General features: G+C 36.1%; 1 protein-coding gene and 1 pseudogene across 1 annotated transcript; one reads left to right on the plus strand and one right to left on the minus strand.

Annotated features, from left to right (window-relative positions):
- Positions 1-14,566: 14,566 nt before the first annotated feature.
- Positions 14,567-18,070, plus strand: LOC120153239 (protein-tyrosine-phosphatase IBR5-like). Its single transcript, XM_039165232.1, is given in 6 exon segments — positions 14,567-14,996; positions 16,321-16,420; positions 16,967-17,024; positions 17,258-17,364; positions 17,607-17,657; positions 17,660-18,070. Coding segments are annotated over 6 exon segments (729 nt in total). The 5' UTR covers positions 14,567-14,759; the 3' UTR covers positions 17,836-18,070.
- Positions 18,071-18,300: 230 nt separating this feature from the next.
- LOC120153158 lies at positions 18,301-22,146 on the minus strand (annotated as a pseudogene).
- Positions 22,147-22,970: the final 824 nt, after the last annotated feature.

Here is a 22,970-nt window from a genome sequence, read left to right on the forward strand (position 1 = left end):
CTGAAAATATCAGAGGCAATAACAAAGATGGCTCGGTCCAACGATTGTCAGGCTCTCCTCTGGTCCAACCATCTGCCTCCGATCCCGAAACCGACGTCTCCTCAAAGGACATCATCGTCTCTAAAAACCCACCAATCTCAGCCAGAATCTAACTTCCAAAACAGATACTTGACCAAAAGCCCCCTTTTAATCTCCTCAAACAGATACTTCAACGAACATCACAGGTCTCCAAAAACAGACCCACCCTTTTTCCTTTCATTCAATTTCGCAAGGAACAAAGGGAGACTTACAGCTGTAGACACATGATTTCTGTTATATATATATAATGTTATTAATTTTTGTTTTCTTTTGCAGGACCACTACAAAGGACCAAACAATGGCCCAACAGTGGACCCAACAGCTCACGTGTGCTGAAGAAACCCTAGCCCACTCGTCCATCAGCTCCAACACTGTGTTTCCAGAAACCCTCGCACCCGAAGACCCCTGGTGCTGTACAACCTCCTCATGCTGCACGCCACTAGTTTTCTAGGCAAACACGAAGCCAACAAGCAAAGCAACGTGTTAGGACTCATCCACAACCAAGCAACAGAATATCAATGTGATTAGGACTCAAATATGTAATCTAAAATAGGTTTATTTTTCAGTATAAAATCACCCATTGTAGAAGGAGTACAGGGGACAAACATTCGGATTATAGAGGGAAAATAAGGAGAAAGTTTACACACCGGTTATACGCAAAAATACTAGAAGAAGACGAGCAAATAGGCAGTGATTTCAAAGTTGTTGTAACAAGCTTGAAAAGAAATAAAAAGGTAGCATTTTTTTTCTTCTTTTTTTACCTTCATTCGTTTTCTTGTTGTTGCATGTTGAATATTGCTTGAGATTTGGCTTCGAAATCACAAGAAAAAACGTTTTGGCCGATGAACGAAGTGAGGCCTTTATTTTTCGAAACTCATTTCTTAGATCTGCGTTTCTTCGAGCTGATTTTTGAAAAACCACTTGGATTTTCGGACTGTGTGAGAAAGATGCTCTTTAAAAAGATAGGTTTCGTGGTGGATCACTGTTGATGAGCGGCGGCGAGACGGTGGCCACCATTTTCAGGCGGCGGCGCACTACCCTTTATTCTTGAATGTCAAGAACAACCAGGAGAGAAACTAGAGAAAGGAGGAGAGCTCTCGTGGGTTTGAAAAGAGAAATGAGAAATTATATATATTTTTTTTTTAAAAAAAAGTTTATAATAAACCCATTTAAACGTCATCTGACCCGTGTGAAGCTCGTAAAACCGAGTGTTTTAATTGGTCTCGGGAAACAATGTGTTAATTCCTTCCATGTTTAGAATAAATTCAATTTGGTCTCGTAATTAGCCTTAATTTAAGTCATGTTTCCGTGTAATATAAGGCTTAATGCCTTTAATCCTTGAATTTGCTGAATGTGATTGAATTCCATGTATCTGACTTCTTAATAAACTGATTTGATGCCTTTTATTTCTTTGTTTGATTTGAAAAGACGTGGCCTCCATTTTGCTTGGTTATGGTAGTTGAATTCCTTTTCTTAAGCTTTGGTTTATATGGCAATAATTAGTATGATTAAAGATCACCATAAATTCATAATTAGATGCTGCATGAATCCTAATTTACTAAGTTGGAGTAAATTTGGTCGTTAATCACCATGGTATTTGACTAATTAGAACATTAATTGTTTTAATAGAGATAGTAACTAAGGGAATTATTTTTAATGTTTGATTAATAAATTGATTCGAATTATTCAAATAATTTGTTATTTGATTAATTCATTTGTTAGGTTAGACAATTAGTATTTTTATTTCTTTTCTTTTATTAAAGATTATTTTTAATTAATTTTTACTCGATATTTTTTATTTACCATCTAACATCTTACTTGATTTTTAAAGGCACAATTTAAATTCGTCAGAGGTAAATAATTTGGATCACATGTTACCTTTTAAATTAAACTTTCAATTTTTCTTAATTTAAGACAACTGGAAATTACATAGTACCGAAAGGGCGGTTCAATGGTGTTAATCCTTCCTTGACCGTAACCGACTCCCGAACCCGACACATCTTTGGAAAGACGCAGATCAGGTAAAAAATAGGGTATCCGATCAACCCATTTGTTTTAAATAAATGATCGGTGGCGACTCTAATCCACATTTTTCACGTCGAAGCCCAATTCTGGGGCACAACCGAAAGACAGTTACGACAGCTTGACGACTCCGCTGGGGACACAGGTAAGTGAGTCAGTCTAAGGTAATTTCCAGTTGTCTTTTTAATGAAAAGGTAAGTTTAAATTTTAAGGTAACATTTCGATCCTTATTACTTACTTTTGATTATATTTTCGAGTAAATAGTTGTACTGACCGTTTTTTTAATGATTTCAGCCCTTAAAGATTTTTCATCCAAAGGCTCTATACCCGAGCTCCGAACCCGTTTTAAGTGGGGGTGAAAGCGACGCCTTCGTGTGAATTTATTCATCGTATGGGCCTAGCAAGTAACCTTCGGGATTCATATACCTTATGCCTTCGTGTGAATTTATTCTCCGTATGGGCATAAGGGAATGTTTCCTCTCGAGTTTAACTTAGTCCACACAAGCCTGTGATGGGTTTAGGACTAAGGGTCTGGTAAGCCCAAGGTGGCACCGGCAAGGAGAACTCGAGTACCTTTTTTTAGAACCTAAACCCGGAGACTACAAGGAACTAGGGCCCACCCTTAAACCTCATTTTAAACCCTAGGATGCCGAAATTATTTTCTACTTTACTTTCTGTTCAAAACATGTGAACTAGAAATTTATGCGGCTATGACTTGTTCAAAATCAACTTGCGGGATAGAGATCATGTCCGGGTAGGAATAATAAGCATGTGGGGTAGATATCATGTGGGATAGGACTTTTATTTTCATGATTGCTTTGATTATTATCTTTACCTTACTAACTCTTTTCATTTTTTTTCCTCTCTTTTATTTTATTTCCATCATCTGCATCATTCAAAAGAGGTGTTGATCCACCAAAAAACGTGTTCGTTAACCATAAATAATCTGCATTAATGGACAACTGTGTTGTAATACAGGAGATTAAAAACCCCGAGGTACGACTATGGTCCGAGAAGACTCAGAAAGAAAATGGAGTCAGTCTTCAAGGAAGTTATGTGTCAGAGCTTGTTAGCTATGCCTCTATCAGCCAAAAACAGAACAATGTGCAAGAACTTCGAGACATCTAGGACAGTTGGAAGAATGATCGAAAACAGAAGTTTAGTCAGCGGTATGGTGACATTGCACTTTTGCTTCATGTTAAGACCGTTGAGCCCTTAATCAGAGCCTTGGTTCAATTCTGGAACCCGGGATATAGTTGCTTTACTTTTAACCAAGAGGACATGGTACCTACCATCGAGGAGTATACTACACTATTGCACTGTGAAAGCATTAAACTGAAGCGAGCCTACATCAAACACATCAAGAGTCAGCCTTTCAAGAATAGACTGGCTAAGTTGCGGGAGTAGACGAAAAATGGGTAATTGACCGGACTCAGCGCAGAGGCAGTGGGGAAGGAATTGAATGGATCCACATAAGGCAATTAATGAAGAACCACCCTGATGAGTGGAAGACTATAGACCTTTTTGCACTAGGTCTGTACGGGTTGATTATCTTTCCGAAGGCATTGGGTTGCATTAACGCAGCCGTGGTAGAATTGTTTGAACAACTTCCGAGACGAATCAACCCCGCACCGACCATCTTAGCCGAGACCTTTCGGTCTCTTAATCATTGTCGAAGATCTGGTGGAGGTAGGCTTGTTGGGTGTATTCAGCTCCTTCAAGCCTGGATTCACAGCCATTTCTAGAAGATTAACGGGGTCGCCTACCGCCGATTTAGCACCACATGTTCACCTTTAGGGAAGTTCATCACAATGAAATGGCATGAAGGTGCTTCAAAGGAAAAGTGGATGAAAGTTTTTACAATCTTCAGGATCGGGATATTACCTGGAGAGGCCCCTGGTTGTTCCTCGGTGACGTTCTTTTCCGGTGTGGGGATTCTGATACTATAACTTTACTCGGACTTTGGGGTGCAGTTGGGTATGCTCCATTGTTAGCACTTAGACAATATGGGGCACGTCAGTTTTTCCCCGCAACATACGGACTAATTAAATCAGAGTTTGTGTATAGCGGTGATAGTTATAAGAAGATGATCAGGGAAACATCTGAGTCATGGAAGAAAGTATTTCGAATGGATGTCGTTGCTGCCAGAGACATGCTTACTCGGGATTATGTGGAGTGGCGAAGATTTAGAAAGAATGATAACGTCCCGGTGCCAGACTGTGAAGACACTCGGACTATGGAAGAACATCTCAGGCCTGTCTCTTCCAGACTGGAGATAGCCAAGGCAGAGTTTGAAGCTGTGAATAGCGAGCTGAAGCAGAGGATTAAGGAACTTGAAACTGAACGTTATCAATGGAAACTCGAGGCCGACTCACAGAAAGATAAAGCAGACAAACTAGAAAGAAAACATAAAAAAGTTCATTTTGAGCTTGAAGACTTGAGAAAGAGGTATCAAGATACGGTTAAGGATAACTCCAAGTTGAAGGTGTTTTATGAGTACTGGAAAAATGAAGCTCACAGCTTGAAAAGAAAGTTCGAGGGGCCTGATGAGAGAGTCTGGAAAGAACAGATAAAAACTGCCCAGAGATGCTTAGTAGACAGCCAGCATCAAAACCAACGCTTGAAAATCCAGATAGCTGATCTGGAGAAACAACATGAGAGAGATGGAAAAACAATAACTGAGTTAGAAACTATTGTAGATGGGTTCAAGAAGAAAGCAAGCGAGCTTCAGATAGTGCCCTTCGACGGAGGTTTACAGTGGCATTTCCGTTGGGAGCAAGCACAACAAAGGGTGAAGGCCAGAGACGCAGTCATCCGAGACTTCCTGGATCAAGTACAGAAGACATATCGCCATCTACACGGCCTGAAAAGGGAAGCTGGAATGGTCCAACAAGGCATACAACCAATGACAGATGAAAACAGAAGACTTGTCAACCTGTTGGAAGATGTTCGGGGTCTAGAGGATTTAGTCCGAATGTACCTTTGATTGTTTTTATGTCTCTTACAAGATAAAACATTTTTGTCGAAATAAGGATTATTTATAATAATGGACACTTTTCTGGATCAATGTCTCGAACATTTCATGCATTTTTTTTTCATTTTGCGTTGTGCATCTACATTTCATTTTTAAGCATTTTCATAAACATGAAATTTCTTCATGGAGGATTCGATGAAGTGGTTTTAACCACATGACACCACATGGAAGCAAGATTGTAACATCAAAAGAAAAAAACTGAAAACAATACAGTGGGAGCCTGATCAGCTGATTGTAGGACAAAGCCTGTCAGGATGATCTAAGAAAAGAATCCCCATATCCTAAGTGCTACGATGTTGAAGCTGTTAGCTGTTACCACATAAGAAGCCCCAAACATTCCTCTGAAAACTGTAAGGCGCTTGCCGAAGAAGAGGCATGACATATACCATTTGTACTTAGAGGATTATTTTGTTTGAACACGTCTTTGATATTTCATGTTTGTTTAATCTTTTAAATGATTGAATTTATGCTGCTTTCTAAGGTGGAGCAATTGAACAAATTTTAATCTTTAGTTCTTCGAATATTAAATAAATTAATGATTCTTTTAATTCTTCAAGAATTATAGATTTTTGACATATGGAAAGATTAGACCTTTCTTACCCTGTCTCAAACCCCAGAATAAAATACATTGATTCTTTGCCCAAAACAACCCGTGGTCATTACCAAAAGACGAAATTTTGACATTACCTCCTTTTGAAATTCTTGAACATTACCTTTATCTTTTTGATACACTCATACCTTTTTTTGAGTCAATAAGATCACACCACTGTCTTTTTTAGACTCAAAAATAACATTTCTTACCATTAAAACCCAAGGCATTGAGTTGTTCATTTTAACATGAGCATTCTTCTAAAGAACCAACTTGGGGCATCTCGCGGAGAGCTTGAACATTGAGACATCTGGGAAAAAAGAAGAAGAATTCATTCGAAATAATTCTATCATACATTAATTACACTGTTTTCATGTGAATATAATTAATCTTGAAAATCTATCCACCTGGGGATACCTCTTCTGTGAAGATTTACATGTATAAAATGATGAACGGCTTTCTTTCTTTATCCCTTCACAACAAGAGAAAAAAAATATCCCTTGTGTCCCCTTTTGAGCCTGTAGTATTTTTCTTCTGAGGATCACCCTCCATACTGGGGGGCAAGGTGGAAGAAATATGCTCACATGAGCGAAGACATTAATTTAGATGAGATACCAAATGTCAAGTGCGAAGATTCAATTAGAACAAAAAGGGCAAAAAAACAAAAAAATAAAAGAAGCAAAAAAGAAGAACAAAAAAGAACAAAAATCAAAAAGAAAAAGGGACAACAAAGCACATGTAAAGATTCCCTAAATACAAATGGTACATCAAGCTTCAAACTATGAGATTGATCAAGTACAATCATTCCCGAATCACTGAATCACTTCACTCGAAGATCATAGAGCATCAAGAGAGAGAAACATTTTGAGCAAGATTAAAGGCATCAGAATGAATTGATCCTTGGTTCAACACCCTGAAACACTTGTTTGGGCCTATTTATCCTTTTATTTCATAACCATGAACCCTGGTCTACATTACGTGCCTTAAAAGTCCTTTCTAATCATATATGGATTTCTAAACAGAAGAGAATATCTTCAGATTTCATCCCGCCCATCAAGATTAATCTTTGTTTGTAAAAAACAATGTAATTAATGCATGGTAGAGAAAAATAGCAAAGGGGGGTTCAAGACGTAAATCCTGAATAACGTCTTGAAACCAAACGAAGATTCGAGTTGAAAATCTGAAAAGGCGGCTCGAATATAAAAATTGTGCAACTGAGGCGATCACACAAATTCCTTGATAAGGCATCGCACAATCCGAGTGTGACAACGAAGGTTGGGAGTCAGAGAACACTTCCAGCAGAGAAACATGCAAGCTGCCCCATCAAACCTTTGAGCATCAAATGCCAAACCTTTGACCAAACACAATAACCTGAGATTTTTTTATCATTTCCTTACTTAACCACTTCCCAAAAATAGCTTTGATCTTGGCACTTGTCAAATAGCTATAATTCATTGAAGGATTAACAGTATAATTAATTATTTAATATCCAATGAACTCTAGTTTTATGATTCGTCTCAATTGTAAAACCGTGAAAGTGACAATATTTTCAAAACTTTGGATCAAACATTTTTCAAAACTCTTTTAATTGATATTAAAAGAGAAAGAAAAACATTTTTTTCAAACAAGACAGTCTCTCTAGAGTTGATCTTGGTAAATGACATGTAACTCTTAGAAACAAAACTCATGCTCAGAATCAATGTTGAAGCAAGAAATGAGGAACATCTGGGGCATCTTTGAAGATTCAACATCAAATATTGGGGCATTTTTGGATATCGGGGCATCATTTGGGGATTCAACATCCTAATGCAAATTATCATACATTTTTCAGGAGATAAAATATAACCAATTCATGTTACATGCATCTTATGCATACATTTTAGAGCATCATATTTATCATTTTCCACATACATAATTTTTTGCAGCTTTTAGAGTCAAGTTTCAACTTCAAGACGAATGATACTCGATTCAAAAGCACCTTTAAAGATTCATGTTGGTTGCTTAACTCAGCAGCAAGAAACTACACTTCGACCAACTCGACAGATTGAAAGTTTCTCTCAAAACAACACAATTTGTTCGAGAATGGATTTCAACTTCACGACGAAGGATATCTAGCTCGAAGTTAAACTTTATAATAAAGGGGTCTCCACGGTTTCAACTTCACGGCGAAGGGAATTGTGTCCACCCGCAACATACAATACTTGGATTTCAACTTCACGACGAAGGATATTCAAGTCAAGGCTCAACTTCACAACGAAGTGGCCATCCGTGATTTCAACTCCACGACGGAGGATATCGTGCCACTCGAGACAACACAAGTTCAACTTCACAACGAAGGGACGACTGGTTGTCAACAAACAACTTCCCAATTTCAGAGCCAATTTCAACTTCACAGCGAAGGATATTAGACTCCAGACAACGCAAGTTCAACTTCACGACGAATGGACCGCTGGTTGTCAACAAACAACTTCTCAATTTCAGAGCCAATTTCAATTTCACGACGAAGGATATTGGACTCCAGACAACGCAAGTTCAACTTCATGACGAAGGGACCGCTGGTTGTCAATAAACAACTTCCCAATTTTAGAGCCAATTTCAACTTCACAGCGAAGGATATTGGACTCCAGACAACGCAAGTTCAACTTCACGACGAAGGGACCGCTGGTTGTCAACAAACAACTCCTCATTTTAGAGCCAATTTTAACTTCACAACGAATGATATTGGACTCCAGACAACGCAAGTTCAACTTCACGACGAAGGGACCGCTGGTTGTCAACAAACAACTTCCCAATTTCAGAGCAAATTTCAACTTCACAGCGAAGGATATTGGACTCGAGACAACACAAGTTCAACTTCACGACGAAGGGACCGCTGGTTGTCAACAAACAATTTCCCAATTTCGGAGCCAATTTCAACTTCACAACGAAAGATATTATACTCCAGACAACGCAAGTTCAACTTCACGACGAAGGGACCGCTGGTTGTCAACAAACAATTTCCCAATTTCGGAGTCAATTTCAACTTCACAGCGAAGGATATTGGACTCCAGACAACGCAAGTTCAACTTCACAACGAAGGGACCGCTGGTTGTCAACAAACAACTTCTCAATTTTAGAGCCAATTTCAACTTCACAATGAAGGATATTGGACTCCAGACAACGCAAGTTCAACTTCACGACGAAGGGACCGCTGGTTGTCAACAAACAACTTCCCAATTTCAGAGCCAATTTCAACTTCACAGCGAAGGATATTGGACTCGAGACAACGCAAGTTCAACTTCATGACGAAGGGACCGCTGGTTGTCAACAAACAATTTCCCAATTTCGGAGCCAATTTCAACTTCACAACAAAGGATATTGGACTCGAGACAACACAAGTTCAACTTCATAACGAAGGGACGGCTGGTTGTCAACAAACAATTTCCTGATTCCAGAGCCAATTGCAACTTCACGACGGAGGATATTGGACTCGGAACAATGCTACTTACTTGGATTTCAATTTCACGACGAAGGATATCCAATTCCAGGCTCAACTTCACGACGAATGGGTCACCCGCGGTTTTAAATTCACGACGAAGGGAATCGTCCACACAATCATCATCCATCTTTAGATTGGACTTGAACTTCACGACGAGGGATATCCAACTCAAAGAAGGATTATCTGTCAACAAAGACCTTTGAGTTCGACTACGCTCAACTCCAAGGCACATCATTTATAGCATAACTCAAGGCTAGAAGGGTTATCTGCCATCAAAATTGTCGAGTTCGATTCCATTCAGCTCGATGACACATCAATCGCACTACTTTCTGGTTGCAGTCGAGGTTTTCAAGTCGAGAAGAGGACTTGGGTTAGCCGTGCCTGAGTGACAAGCAACTATTTTCAAGCAGCATAGCTTAAGTCAAGAAAAATCTATCTGTCAATGAAGATTTTTTAGTTCGATTCCGATCCAAGGTCTTTAAACCGAGAAGAAGACCGAAGGGCAACAGGAAGCCACGTGCTGATTCAAATTCCGAACTACGGCTTCAATTTCACATCATTTCCAAATGAACTCGACTTCACAATGGAGGAGTCATCCGTAACTCAATTCGACAGGGAGTTATTGAAACATCAGAGTCAATTTTCAACTCCACTGAACGAAAAGTGTGTCTTTTAATCTTTGTCTTATTCCCGTTACACGACTATGGGCAAAGAGGGGCAGCTGTCAACACACCTTTTCGTCCTACTAGGATCAAAACTCCTAAAAATAGGATAAAATTTTGCTAGGATTCAAACTCCTAAAAATAGGATAAAATTTTGCTAGGATTCAAACTCCTAAAAATAGGATAGATTTCTACTATTATTTAAACTCCTAAAGATATGATCCACAAGCATTATAAATAGTCATTGTAACACATTCGGAGAAGGATATACGAAATACCAAGCAAAAAATTACAAGCAACTCGTAGCCATTTTTCGAAACATTTATATTTTGAAAGGTAAAGTTCATACATTCGCATGTTATTTTTCCTTACCCTTGTTGTGTTTTGATTCAAAAGAAAACTGAGAGAAGTGTTTTTGGCCGATGAACGTGAGCGTTTTCGAGATCTATTTTTGTAGATCTAGTCCCCGAGGCTTGTGTTTTTGAAAAACTATTCGGATTTTTATAAACGGATCGTGTGGATCCGCGTGTTTTGTCGTTTTTTTCTTCGATTGACTTTTAATTTTGACCCCTAATTCATTTTTTATTTTAATTTAACCCTTATTATTTATATGTATAAAATATATATTATATTTTATTTATTTATTTATTATAATTTTTTTCATTTTTCTTTGCGTTATATATATTATTTTCCTATTATTATATATATATATATTATTATTATTTTTTATCTATGTTTACTTATTTACTATGTTTTTTTACTATATTTTTCTAACGTTATATATATATATATTCTTACTTTATTTTATTTTATATTTCTATGATTACTATTTTTTAGTTAATATTATATGTATATTTATTTTTCATTTATTTATTATTATTGTTACTATTTAGTATATTATACATACATTTTTATATATATTTTTTATTTTATTATTTTATTTATACTATTTATTTATTTTCATTATGTTTTTAGTTTCTTTATTCTTATTCTTATTTTTCTTTTTTTTAAAAACATTTTACCTTTTTTATTCTTTTTTGTATATATATTTTTTTTCTTCATTTATTTTATTTTATTCAATTTCATTTTTTTATTTGTTTCATCCAATTATTTTATGTTTATTATTATTGGTTTCATTTATTTCCTTGGTTTACTCTTTAGTTTTGTTATTTTCTTTTATTATTATTATTATTTTCTTTTAACATCTTATTTTAATTTTTTAAGGGTATTTCCGTAAACTCATTAAGGGTAAGTAATTCGGTTCAAGGGTGCTAATCATTCTTTGACCGTAACCGACTCACGAACCCGACACATCTTTGGAAAGACGCAGATCAGGTAAGAAATAGGGTATCTGATCAACCCATTTGTTTTAAATAAATGATCGGTGGCGACTCTCAATCCATATTTTTCAAGTCGAAACTCAATTCCGGAGCCCAACCGAAAGACGGTTGCGATAACACCATCGGGAACAAAGTCGGTTTGGAGAATTTTCCAGCTATCGTGAAACCCAGCAATGACAGCGTTTTGGAGGATGATTCATCGATTAAAGTGGATTTTTCAGCTGTTATAAACGATTCAATCGGGTTCTTTGCAGATAAATGAAAATTGATGGCTTTCTATTCGAAATATTTCGCGGGATACTCTCCAGAATGGAGATATCAGCGAGGACGGTGGTGCCGATGAGGGGAAAGACGTTGGTGGAAATTCCGTTGGGGGATGAGGATTCCATCAGAGATGAAAAGTGTTGTAAGCAGAATTGCTGATCCAAAGATTGGGATTTCATTGATGGTATCGGGTTTAAACAAAAGGGAAAGTTCATGAACTGGGATGTAATTCCCACTGCTGTTAGCTTATATGCCTTTTGTTAATGTACTCATCCAGTTTTCCCTACACTTTACACTTCAATGAAGAAAAGGCACCAACTCTCCAACGTAAGTATCTGCAATTCTCATATTGTTTGTTTCTGCAATTGTCTGACTAGTTTTAAATTGAATTTAAAATTCTGGGTTTGATTTTGGGGGTGTATTCAATCGTGATTTTCGGGTAGAGGTTTGATTTTGGGAATTTGTTTGCTTTCTTTGTTTACTTTCGAGATTAAGGGATTAAGGGTCAAGACCAAGTACATGAACGAACCGCTTGAGCCCCCAAACACCCTCTACCCATCGCTTATGAAGATTGTTGGACTGCTCTACATTGGGTCGTTTCTCGTAATTCCGATGGCGTTTCCGACAAGGAGTTTTGGTTATCGACTTACGCCGATTTAGGGTAATTGTTTACTTAAAAATATTTTGTTTATTGCCACGTCACTAAAATTGTCACAATATAAACTAACTGTTCGGTTAGTCAAAACGACCAATGGTATAAATCAATATAATTAAACAACTTCAAGGGTAAAATATACGAAAACACGATAGAGGTAGAATTGATAAATTTGATCTACTACAGGGGCACGTGTGACCCTTAAACCTAAAAATAAAAAACAATCAAAGCAATGTCAAGAGTTTAAACGATTAATAATATTTGGTTTTCTTATGTTTAACTATTTGCAACAAAATCTTTTATTTCTGCTGAAATTAAATAAACCTAAAAACCAAATTCACTGCAAATCAACAGATTAAAATCAATTGTGATATTTAAGCATGATAAAATTATGGCCTCAAGAGCTAAAGAAAGAAAAAAATTTCTCAATTATAAATAAATTGTGTATTTTAAATTTAGGTATAAGCATATGCAAACTAGAGATATGAGAGTTAGATTCAAATAATACTTTTTACATTACTGTGGTAGTTGTATTATTTTTCGGGTGGAGAAATAGTAGAAGATAAATAGGTTATTTCTGGACATCTGAAGCTTTTGAGGAAGATATATCAAATTGAAATGAAGTTAGGTAGCACAAAATCAGTAAAACTATAGAAACCAGAGATAAATGAGTTGTTTTGGTGTCAGTGGGAACTATTGCTACAAAGTTTCGGTTACTTGCTCCTTAGTTCGAATGGTCAAGTCTGCAAGACATCAATTTCAACACAATTCCCGTTATCCTTCAACTTATTTGGATGGTGGTACCTTCATTTTCTTGTTTGCAAAAACCTTTACAATACCTAAAGAAAACATTTATATGTTTTCTATTACTCTTTAGTTCATTATCGCCTATTGAAGCATAATTTATGCACGAAGTAAACAAAGCTATTGCTACACAAATATTAGGAAAAATTATAAATACATCCCATGATCGTTGTTTTTAACAGACCAAATTCAAATATTCAAATAAAAATTAACCCATCATTTTATGGTAATTCGTCAATAATGTTAACGCTTAAAGTAACCTCGTCAGTCTTGTATCTTTTCTTGAAGTTTACAGATTAGTTAATCCCCAATCGAAAATTGTTTGAACCTCTTCTTTTTATCAAATTAGAAAATTTTGGTGGTAAATTTGATATAAAACCATTGTTCAATTACCTACTTGATGTTTTAATAATAGTTTAAAGATAAAAATGAATATCGACATTCTTATTAACGTTACCACGTCATTAATTTAATGGGGGAAAAATGAAAACTTGTTCAACCATTAATAATCATGTAGTTTACTCTATTATTTATGTTTCGGATCATACATAATCCAATATTGAGAAGAAGCTATGATTTGGTGGGGCGGATGGCAATTCATAAAAGAAGGTTTAGGGCATCCCGATCCCTGTAAATTAAACAGAACCTCGTGTTTAAAGCATAACCAATCCTTTTAGGCTCATATATGTTAAGATTCCCGACCAAATCATGTGTGTTCAGTGTTTCGGTCAGTACAAGTTCTCAACTACTTCACATCAATCGATCAAAACCACGTTTTACACCTACAAAGATTATTAGTACGAATGAAATGATTTTAATAATAAAAGAATTATATTTTTTAGATATTAGATTTGAGTATTAAAAATGTTAGAGGTGTTAATATTTAAATATCAAATGGTTAAGAGTTATTTTTATTAGTTTAGGTTGAGTTAAAAATAAGGACAAGTATCATTAAATTATAAAATAAAGTTGAAAATAATTATTTTTAAATTATTATTAAAATTTAAATACAATCATATAATAATGTTCAAATAAAATGATTAAAATATAACCTAAAGTTTGATGATAAAATAATAACAATGTTCTTATGATAAGGATGGATGGTGATGAAAGAATAAAATAGAACACATTCACGTGTCCATCATCAAGAATCTTAATCAAGTGAGATAACCCTGTCTTTCTTTTTCGCTTTATTTTATTTCCAGGAGTCCAGGGATGCAATATATAATAGGGTAAATTATCAGGGAAATCACTAAATTATAAAATTAATTTTATTTCAATTATTAAATAAATATGTATCAATTATATCATTAAATTTTATATTTAGTTCCAATTCAGTTATCAAAGTTAACTATAAGTGAAATTATTAACATGAAACTTAAATACATTTATATAATAATATATTTAATCCTTGTTATTTATATATGATTAAATCGATTCAATGGTAATTAAAATCAATTTAGAAATTTAATGATTAAAATATTTTATTCAGTGGTCAAAATAGCATTAATCTTATAATATAGGGATGTCCAGATTAGTTTACCCTATATGTAAATACTTTCTCTTTTAGTACGAAAAAAGATTTAAGTACATATCTTTATCTCGTTACTCTGGATTCAGCAAACACCTGTGTGTTCTGTAATCATAGACGCAATTATATAAGAATCCATTCAAATCTCTCTCTCTCCGATGAACCAAAATCTCAAGGTAATCCCTTTAACTGGAACTCTTCGTCTCCCAAGAGAAAAAGACTGGGTCTTTAGCTTTGTTGGTTTTCTCGATCTGGGTATTGTCTAAAACTCGTACTTGTTTGATTTTGGGTGGTGAGTGGGGATGAGGAAGAGGGAGAGGGAGAATCCGTGTTGGATCTGTGGGCACTATCACAAGTACGAGGAAGGGGAAGTTTGTGGGATATGTGGGCATAGAACTCCTGTCTCTTCCGACAAGACATCGCTTCAAGTCAGTGCTTTCCCATCGGAGATCTTGCCTGACTTTCTCTATTTGGGTAGCTATGATAACGCCTCTCGCTCCGAGCTTCTAAATACTCAGGGAATTACTCGCGTCCTTAATGTAACCTCCTTCTTCCTCCTCATTTCCGTTTTTTTTTTTTTGTTATTTCTGTTTGCGAATGGTAGTACTATCTGCTTATGGTTTTATTTTGATTTAAATTTATGGAATTTGGGATTAAGAATAATTTGGAAAAGTTTACTTATGATTGTTTTCTAATTGGAACAAGAAAGCGTAAATTTTTGGATTAGGTTTTGTGATGTATGTTGAGGTTTTTATGCTGCTACTTGAAGAACTTTGATGGGATTTCTCTATTTTAAGTATTTGAAAGAGTATTTTGGGATTTCTGTATTTTTATGGTAAAGATTAGATTAGCAAGTTTTCCATACTTAATAACAAGCAAAGCCTATAGGAGTAAGATCTTGTAACTTTGTTGATCTAGAAAATTCCTTTGTCAGTTGTAGTGCCAATTATGGAAGTCCTATTGTTATCTGTATGCTTAGGGGTGTGGATGAAAAATTGGTTACCTCTTTGGGAATACTGTTAAGTTAATAGGAGTACTATCCAGCTCCAATGGATTTACTTAGGATAATGGAGTATATTCCTTGGTGCTTTCTATTTGTAATAAGGCTAACACCATGTTTATTAATGATAACTTGGAAACATGGATTTGAGGCAACACCAGAACAGGTTGTATGAGTGCAATTTATCGAACTGAGGCCTCGAATTAACTGAAAGATCTGATGGTCAAACAGTACCAAGAGCGATTCTGTTGCTTTTAGGTCCTTTAGCCTTCAAAAGGAGAAAATGAGGGTAGAATAGTCGTAAATTGAAGTTGTAAGATTTTGTATCTTGAATTATAAAATAGGATAATTAACATTGCCACTTGTTTATGTAGGTAAGCATATAGTGATAGTTTGAAGACGAGGGTGGATGATTAATAAAGTGTTAAACCTTGAATGTTACTGAATCAAATACATCATAATTGAGATAGATAGATATATGCATCAAACTTTGTTTTAACTACTGTGATAAGGTTTCCTTTGTAATGTGTAATAGGGCTGAGGAAAAATTGGGATTGTGAACTTGCACTACCACAGGTCCACAATTATGTTTTTGATGTTGAAAATAATAACCGTTAAACTAAGCAAGCCAGTAGTTTGTGAACTTCCAATGCTATCAGTGATGTGATTGGAAGGATCGTCATGGGAATGTTGTAGGATTGGTGGTGTCAAGATCCATCCATTTTCGTTTTTCATTGTGCTGTTTGTTCTCCTCTTTGTTTGATGTTGCGTCCGCTAAAATACATATTGGTGGCTCTTAGGCATCTAAATTGTAGCTTACAGTTATGGCATATTCTTATATTGTTTACAATATTTCTTTGCAGACTGTACCTGCTTGTCAAAATCTCTACAATAATTCATTTACCTATCACTGTCTGCAAGATGACAAAATTTTACAATTTGATGATGCAATACAATTTTTAGGTGTGTAACCTTTGTGTTTCATCACGAAGTTTCAGTTTGCGGTTGAAAGGTTAATTTTGGTATCACGTCATTTGTGCGAGGCTTTGTTATTCCCTCTTTCACGTATCGATTTTCTTCTTTGCAAATTTCAAGAGATTGGCCTGAGCAGAATTTAATAATTCACCCTCTCTTTAGGTCATGAGAAGCATTTACTGAATATAATCTCTCTTTTTATAGTTTCATAATGAGTCACTTCTTGGTTTTCTCAATTCTCATCAATAACAGCGTGTATTATGCTGCATGTTCACAATATTGAAACCTTTCTGCAATATTTTCTCCACATCTCAATCACCTTTTCCAACTTTATATTCTTGTCGTGGTTCGCTCTACTCGTGATGCCCCGTCACTAACCTAGATAAAAATGGGAGTTGGAGAGTTCGCTTGCAAGGACACGAACAATATGTAATTAGTAGCTGTCGGTTGTATTGCGCAGACACTTCCAGTTGACATGTTGCATGATTTTTTCATTTTTGTTGCCATATTATGACCCATGGTTCATTTATGCAGAGCAATGTGAGAGGGATAAGGCTCCAGTCCTTGTGCACTGCATGTCAGGAAAAAATAGGTGCATTCTACCACTACATTCTTTCCTTATCCTAGTAATACAAACACGAGCATGTTGAAGTGGTTTTTCCTCTCTTTCTTTTCTCTCATTTTATACTAGAGAATATTGAAACTTTGCATATGCTGGAAGAATCTAAGGCTATACAGACTCTCATCAAGTCCAATGTTTGGGTGTGTACGTCCATTTAAATGAAACAAATTGTCTGAGGATGATGAGTTTATTCTTTGCAACAGGTCACCAGCTATTGTAATAGCTTTCTTGATGAGATCTAAAGGATGGAGACTTCCCCAAAGCTATCAGTTTGTGAAAGAACGGAGACAGTCTGTTGATATAAATCAAGGTATTTATCAGCCCCGGCATAGATTACTTAATATCATGGAAGCCATTTTATGCCGCTGTTTCATCCACTTAATTGAAACCATAGGGATATCACATGGTATTATTTGGATGAGGGAAAAAAGACCGTCGTAATATCTTTTGCGACCATTCCAGTGTGATTTTGTGGCTGCTATTATTAGTTTTTGATAGATGATTCCTGAAAGCGGTACTATCTTCTGATTTTTATTTGCTTGTGATTGGTAGCTATCTACCAGCAGTTGCAGGAATATGAGCAAAAGCTCTTTTGATCATCACATGCAATAACCCTGCTTTTCTTGCCTTCCAACCTGACGGAGCCCCGTTCAACGTCTGCTTCTCAAAGGCAGATGATTCAGTTCCAATTCCAGTCAGTAATCTTGGTACTCCGTCTACTTTTGTCCTTTGGCCGCTCAAGTTTACAATTGGTGCATCAGAGCCGGAGAAGAATCTCTGAAAACCTAGCAGAACTAGTTGCAGTGATATTCCAATGGATAACACTTAATTTGGCTGTAAATTTCTAGTAAATGTTTTTTTTCCTTGAATGTTAGATTTGGCGAGTTTGTGCGATGCTTTTCTGCGTGTCTTATAATGTTAATGAAACACAGTCCGGCTCGTTCCAAATTTTATATACGTATAACTTCTTTTGTTTTTCGTTTCCAGAATAAATATCTAATGGTTTTGGAGCTGTTTCATGAAACCCTTCTGTCTTGTCATATATGTTCAATGCCATTATAATAGCATTGTAATCATGCTAGTAACATACTACTACTCACCATAATACGATTTTGAATGAGAGAGACTGGTAAATTTACATGTTATCATATCATACCATAAAAAAGAAAAGAAATTTACATAATTGGTTCCAACCCAAATTCTTTCTTCACAACATTTCTGAAATTATTACAACAGAAATACCTAAGGTTAACGATGAAAACTAGTATGCAATACATGTTTCGAGGGAGGACTTGGCAAACCATAAAAGACCAGGATCATTTCGCTTTAACTCTATGTAAGTTTCGTCCAGTATAACATCTTCACAGAAACCAATCAAGAGAAGAATTTCCATGGCCGCTGCAACAACAAAAAAAGCAATATATATAGAGAAGGATCAAGAAAGAGTGAGGGGAAAGAATAAGAAGAAACACACCTTTGTAATTTGCAACGTTTCTTTGGATTATAGGATTGGCCTGCAACATAGATGGTTATTAGCAAGTAACCACGGATCAGACGTAAAAAAAGGACTCCACATAAAAGAGAAATTACAACGGGTTAAATCATGGAAATAAAGCATTTTCCTCAAGTGTAACAACCATTCTACCTTCCGGAGTCTTCTAAATTTCGTTTCATCTGGGTGTTCAATCACATTCCTGCCAACAAAGAAAATAATTCCAGCTTTTATCAGTACCTTAGTTCACAAAACAAAGACAAAAATGCATGCCAAACAGATGCATAGTACCAATGCTTTATTGTGTTTAATGGATAATAGAATTTAAGGACAGTTGAGCAAGAATACATAATAATCTTAAAAAGAGTTTGCAGAACGACAGTCGCCTCGGTGGGATTAACTTCAGCTCGTAGCATCTCAATGGCCTTCTGCAGACGGCTACAAATACCAGTCACAGAGTCTTGGATTCTTTGTAGTTCTTGATCATCCAGATTTGGCTCATTAATTTTCATATCAGATATTCCCAATAGCGGCAATAACCTATCATCTGAATGAGGCTCTGCTTTTGCTATTTCATTTGCTTCAGCATCATCAGGGTCGGGTTCTTTATGAGCTTGATCTTCTAAGGTTTCAATTGTTATGTTATGATGAGGATCATGAAGTCCTCCGTTTGCACATCCTGAAATCTTGGATCGTGCTTCTCTGTCATCAGGATCTGGTTCATCTATGATATCACTTCTCTGAACCTTGGTGTCCAGAATCAGCATTGCCACAGGTTCAACTACATTTCCAGAACTTGAAGATGCGCCTGAATCATCAGGATCAGGCTCTTCACTTGAACTCATGACTGCTGGTTTACCCAGAGTTGTCTGAGAAACGTTTTGAGCGGGATCAGAATGATGTTTCAGTTGTAGAGTTTCACCATGCAGTAAATCATCTGGATCAGGTTCAAACTTGTTTTGATTGTCAGAAAAATCATCAGGATCTGGTTCATAAGCATGTTTACCCTGAGCCCTAATTTGGCTTTGAATATCTAGATTTTCATCTCCATCTCCATCATGCATAACCAACACAGGATCATCAGGGTCTGGCTCATCATGTGTTTTGGATGCTTCCACATTGGAAGAAGTGTTTATTAGACGAAGATAAGCTGCAGCCACAGCAGAGGCACGAGCATTTTCCAGCAAAGTTGACATATTTCCACCAACTTTCTGAGAATTTCTGCCATTTTCAACATAATACTCTTCTTCCGGGTTATCTGAACGTCTGATTCCACTTAAAGTGTAGGCCCTGGATTTCGTCCAGTCTAGGCTAGCAGCTTCTTCATTCAACTGCGGAAAAAGAAGTAACATTAAATCAAAACAATAATTTTTTGTCGATGCAATAATCGACAATGAAACATGGTTTCCTACTAAAATATGTGCATAGAAAAGGTAGTTTTACCAGTTTATCCAGGGTGTAAAAATTTGAATCATGTTCAGAAAATACCATATGAGCCTGACATATACAGAAGCACAATTCTCAATCAGTTGTTTGTTAATTGACCACCTCCCTCCTTAGGGATTACAATAAAGCTTACAAGTTCGTGTAGAAGAGTTTTCTTTATGCTCTCATATTTCCTGAATCCTTTGAGGTCATCAGTTCGAAGACGGAGAGATATCTCTTCCCCATGATTCTGAAAGATCAAATAAGAATCAACAATAAATTGGAAGTAGAGAAGTTGAAAGATTTAAGATACGTTATTTTTCTATGCTTAAATAGATGCCATTACCTTATTTAAACCTAGAATGCATTTGGGACTCACACCAACATAACCAACGGGAGACATCTCAGTCATTATTCCCACACGCCATCGGTGCTTTACAAAAAGGACAAGCAGAAAATAGTTTAGGTGAGCTTATAGAGTCAGTTAAGCGAAGTAGTAGGTTAAATATAGATCCCGTGGCACCTTATTCATGACAGCAATGATTCCAGGGTCTGAAGCAAGCATATGCATCCTTCTCAATGCCTCAGAAGCAGGAGGGTGTAACTGGCAAGAGATGGTTATCAGGAATATTAAAAAAAGTGCTCTTCATTTCCTTGAATTCAAATACTGACAAATAGCACATGAAGAACACAGTTTAAGATGTCTGGTGCACTTTATATTCACCTCTTAATGTGCAAAATCAGGAATCTAGAGCCAAAAATCATTTCTCTATCAATAAATGTTCACTTTGTTTGTGTAAAAAACTTAAATTACCAATATAACCCAAGTGAAACTTGATAAACAGAAATTGCATCAATGGAATTTTTTTTTCATTATTCATTACTTAGATTTGTATTGTCAATGGTAATGAATTCAGAAGTACCTCTACTCCTGGAAGTTGAAGAATGTGGAAATCACAAAATATAAGGCCCTTGAGGAAGTCTTATCGGAACAGGAGGGCCCATCTAACATTCGCTGCCTTAGTCTCCTTTCTTCTTCACTGAATCCAATTATTCTCTGGTCCACCTTTGAATATTGAATAACTCGGTCGACTTCATCCTGAGGAGCCCCCATCATCCTGACAGATTTTCCCTGAATATAGATTAAACAATATACCATAAGTTGGCTTCAGTTAATCATATCCATATCATCACTGCATTGTAATTGCTTTCAATCTCCTCAATAATAATCCTTCAAGCCACTTTCAAAATAATTTCAAACAAAGACAATTATGAACATCCTCATTTTCCCAGTGACTTAATAAACACGAACAAAACAGCACAAACAAGTAGCAATTTAACTGAAAAATAACAAGACATTCTCGGGCATTTGAAATCATAAAACCAGCTTCAACTCAACATAAATTGTGTCTCAGAGATATCATCCCATAAGAAAATACATGAATTCCTTCTAGTTGCAAACCGATGAAAGGACGTGACTATTTTATTCTATTTAGCATTAAACAATACACATACTCATGGATATATACACTAGAAGGGATGATTAATACCATGAAAATTGAAGCCTCTTGCAAGCTCAAGCATGAATGCTCATTCGAGAAAGGGTGAAGCATTCTCGAGCCTTTTCCCGACAATTGAGGAACAATGAGGCGCATGGTATCCTCCTTGACATCAGTCAACTTCTGCAACTCATCGCCTAGCTCCTTGAGATTTGCATTAGAATCCATTTCCACCATATACTTGTTTCCTCTCCATATAACAGTCACATTCACCACATTTGGTTGCTCTTCCATGTTGCACTACAACATTAAACAAAAGAGAGAGAGAGAGAGAGAGAACAAGAGAAACTTTTAAAAGGCAAAATGTTTTCATAATCACAAACACTTTTTAAAAAATCCAAACAAATAGCTAGCTTCAAATTGAAGCCTTTTTAAATAAAGGCGGTTGATTTAACAACGAAATTAGAGCACCCACATCATCATTTACATGTTAAACGAATAAAAACCCAAAATCTATTGTTGAATTGAACAAATTCTTACAAGCACATAAAGAATTAAGGATGATAAAAAAAGACCCAGATTGAGAATTTCATTTTTGCTTACCTGAGGAATCGATAAGTATTTTCTCTTTCGCAGAAGGGAATATTCTCCTTGAGGGTCGATTAACATGAAGAAAATAAAACAAAATACTTGTAATTGGTGGGCTTTTAATTTGCTTGTATAAAGGAATGGGGTTGCGTTTAGGGATGGCAACTCAACCCGAATCCGACGGGTTTCGACCTGATCGGGTCGGATTTTTTAAAAAAAAATTCGGGTTCGGGTCGGGACAGGTTTAGGGCCCGGACCCGACCCGAAAAATATATATAATTTTATCATATATATTTAGGGATAATTATAATAATGTCCCTCCATATATAATTTTTTTCAATTAAGTCACTGTTTTCATTGAATAATTTTTTTTTTATTATTATTTCGGGTCGGGTCGGGTCGGGTTTCTAAGTCATATATTCGGGTCGGGTCGGGTCGGGTGAAACCTTAATTTCGTCGGGTCGGGTCACGGGTGAAAAACCCTTTCTTCTCGGGTCGGGTCGGGTGGCCCAAAAACCCGACCCGACCCGACCCATTGCCATCCCTAGTTGCGTTGGGGTGGTTCTACGGTGCGACGTTTAAAAATCGGTTAATATACGGCGTGACCGGTTAAATAAGTGATTGGTTAAAATTTAGACCGGTTATGTTATATTATTTAACCGGAAATATTATAAAGTACAATAACATACTAGGTAGCGCTTATATAATGTAATAGGTAGCGCTTATATTGATCTATTTTATAAGTAAACCGGTATATTTATACCGATAGCATTGTAAATTTACCTATTACATTATAATATGTTGAAAGTGTCTATACTTTTTTATAAAAAAGATCGATACTTTTTTTAAAGTTATGTAATTTATGTTTCAATTTTTTAATAGTGTTTCATGTTTTCCACTTACAATATTAAT

Source organism: Hibiscus syriacus, unplaced genomic scaffold, assembly GCF_006381635.1.
Source record: "Hibiscus syriacus cultivar Baekdansim isolate YM2019G1 unplaced genomic scaffold, ASM638163v2 tig00111099_pilon, whole genome shotgun sequence".
Taxonomy (NCBI): Eukaryota; Viridiplantae; Streptophyta; class Magnoliopsida; order Malvales; family Malvaceae; genus Hibiscus; species Hibiscus syriacus.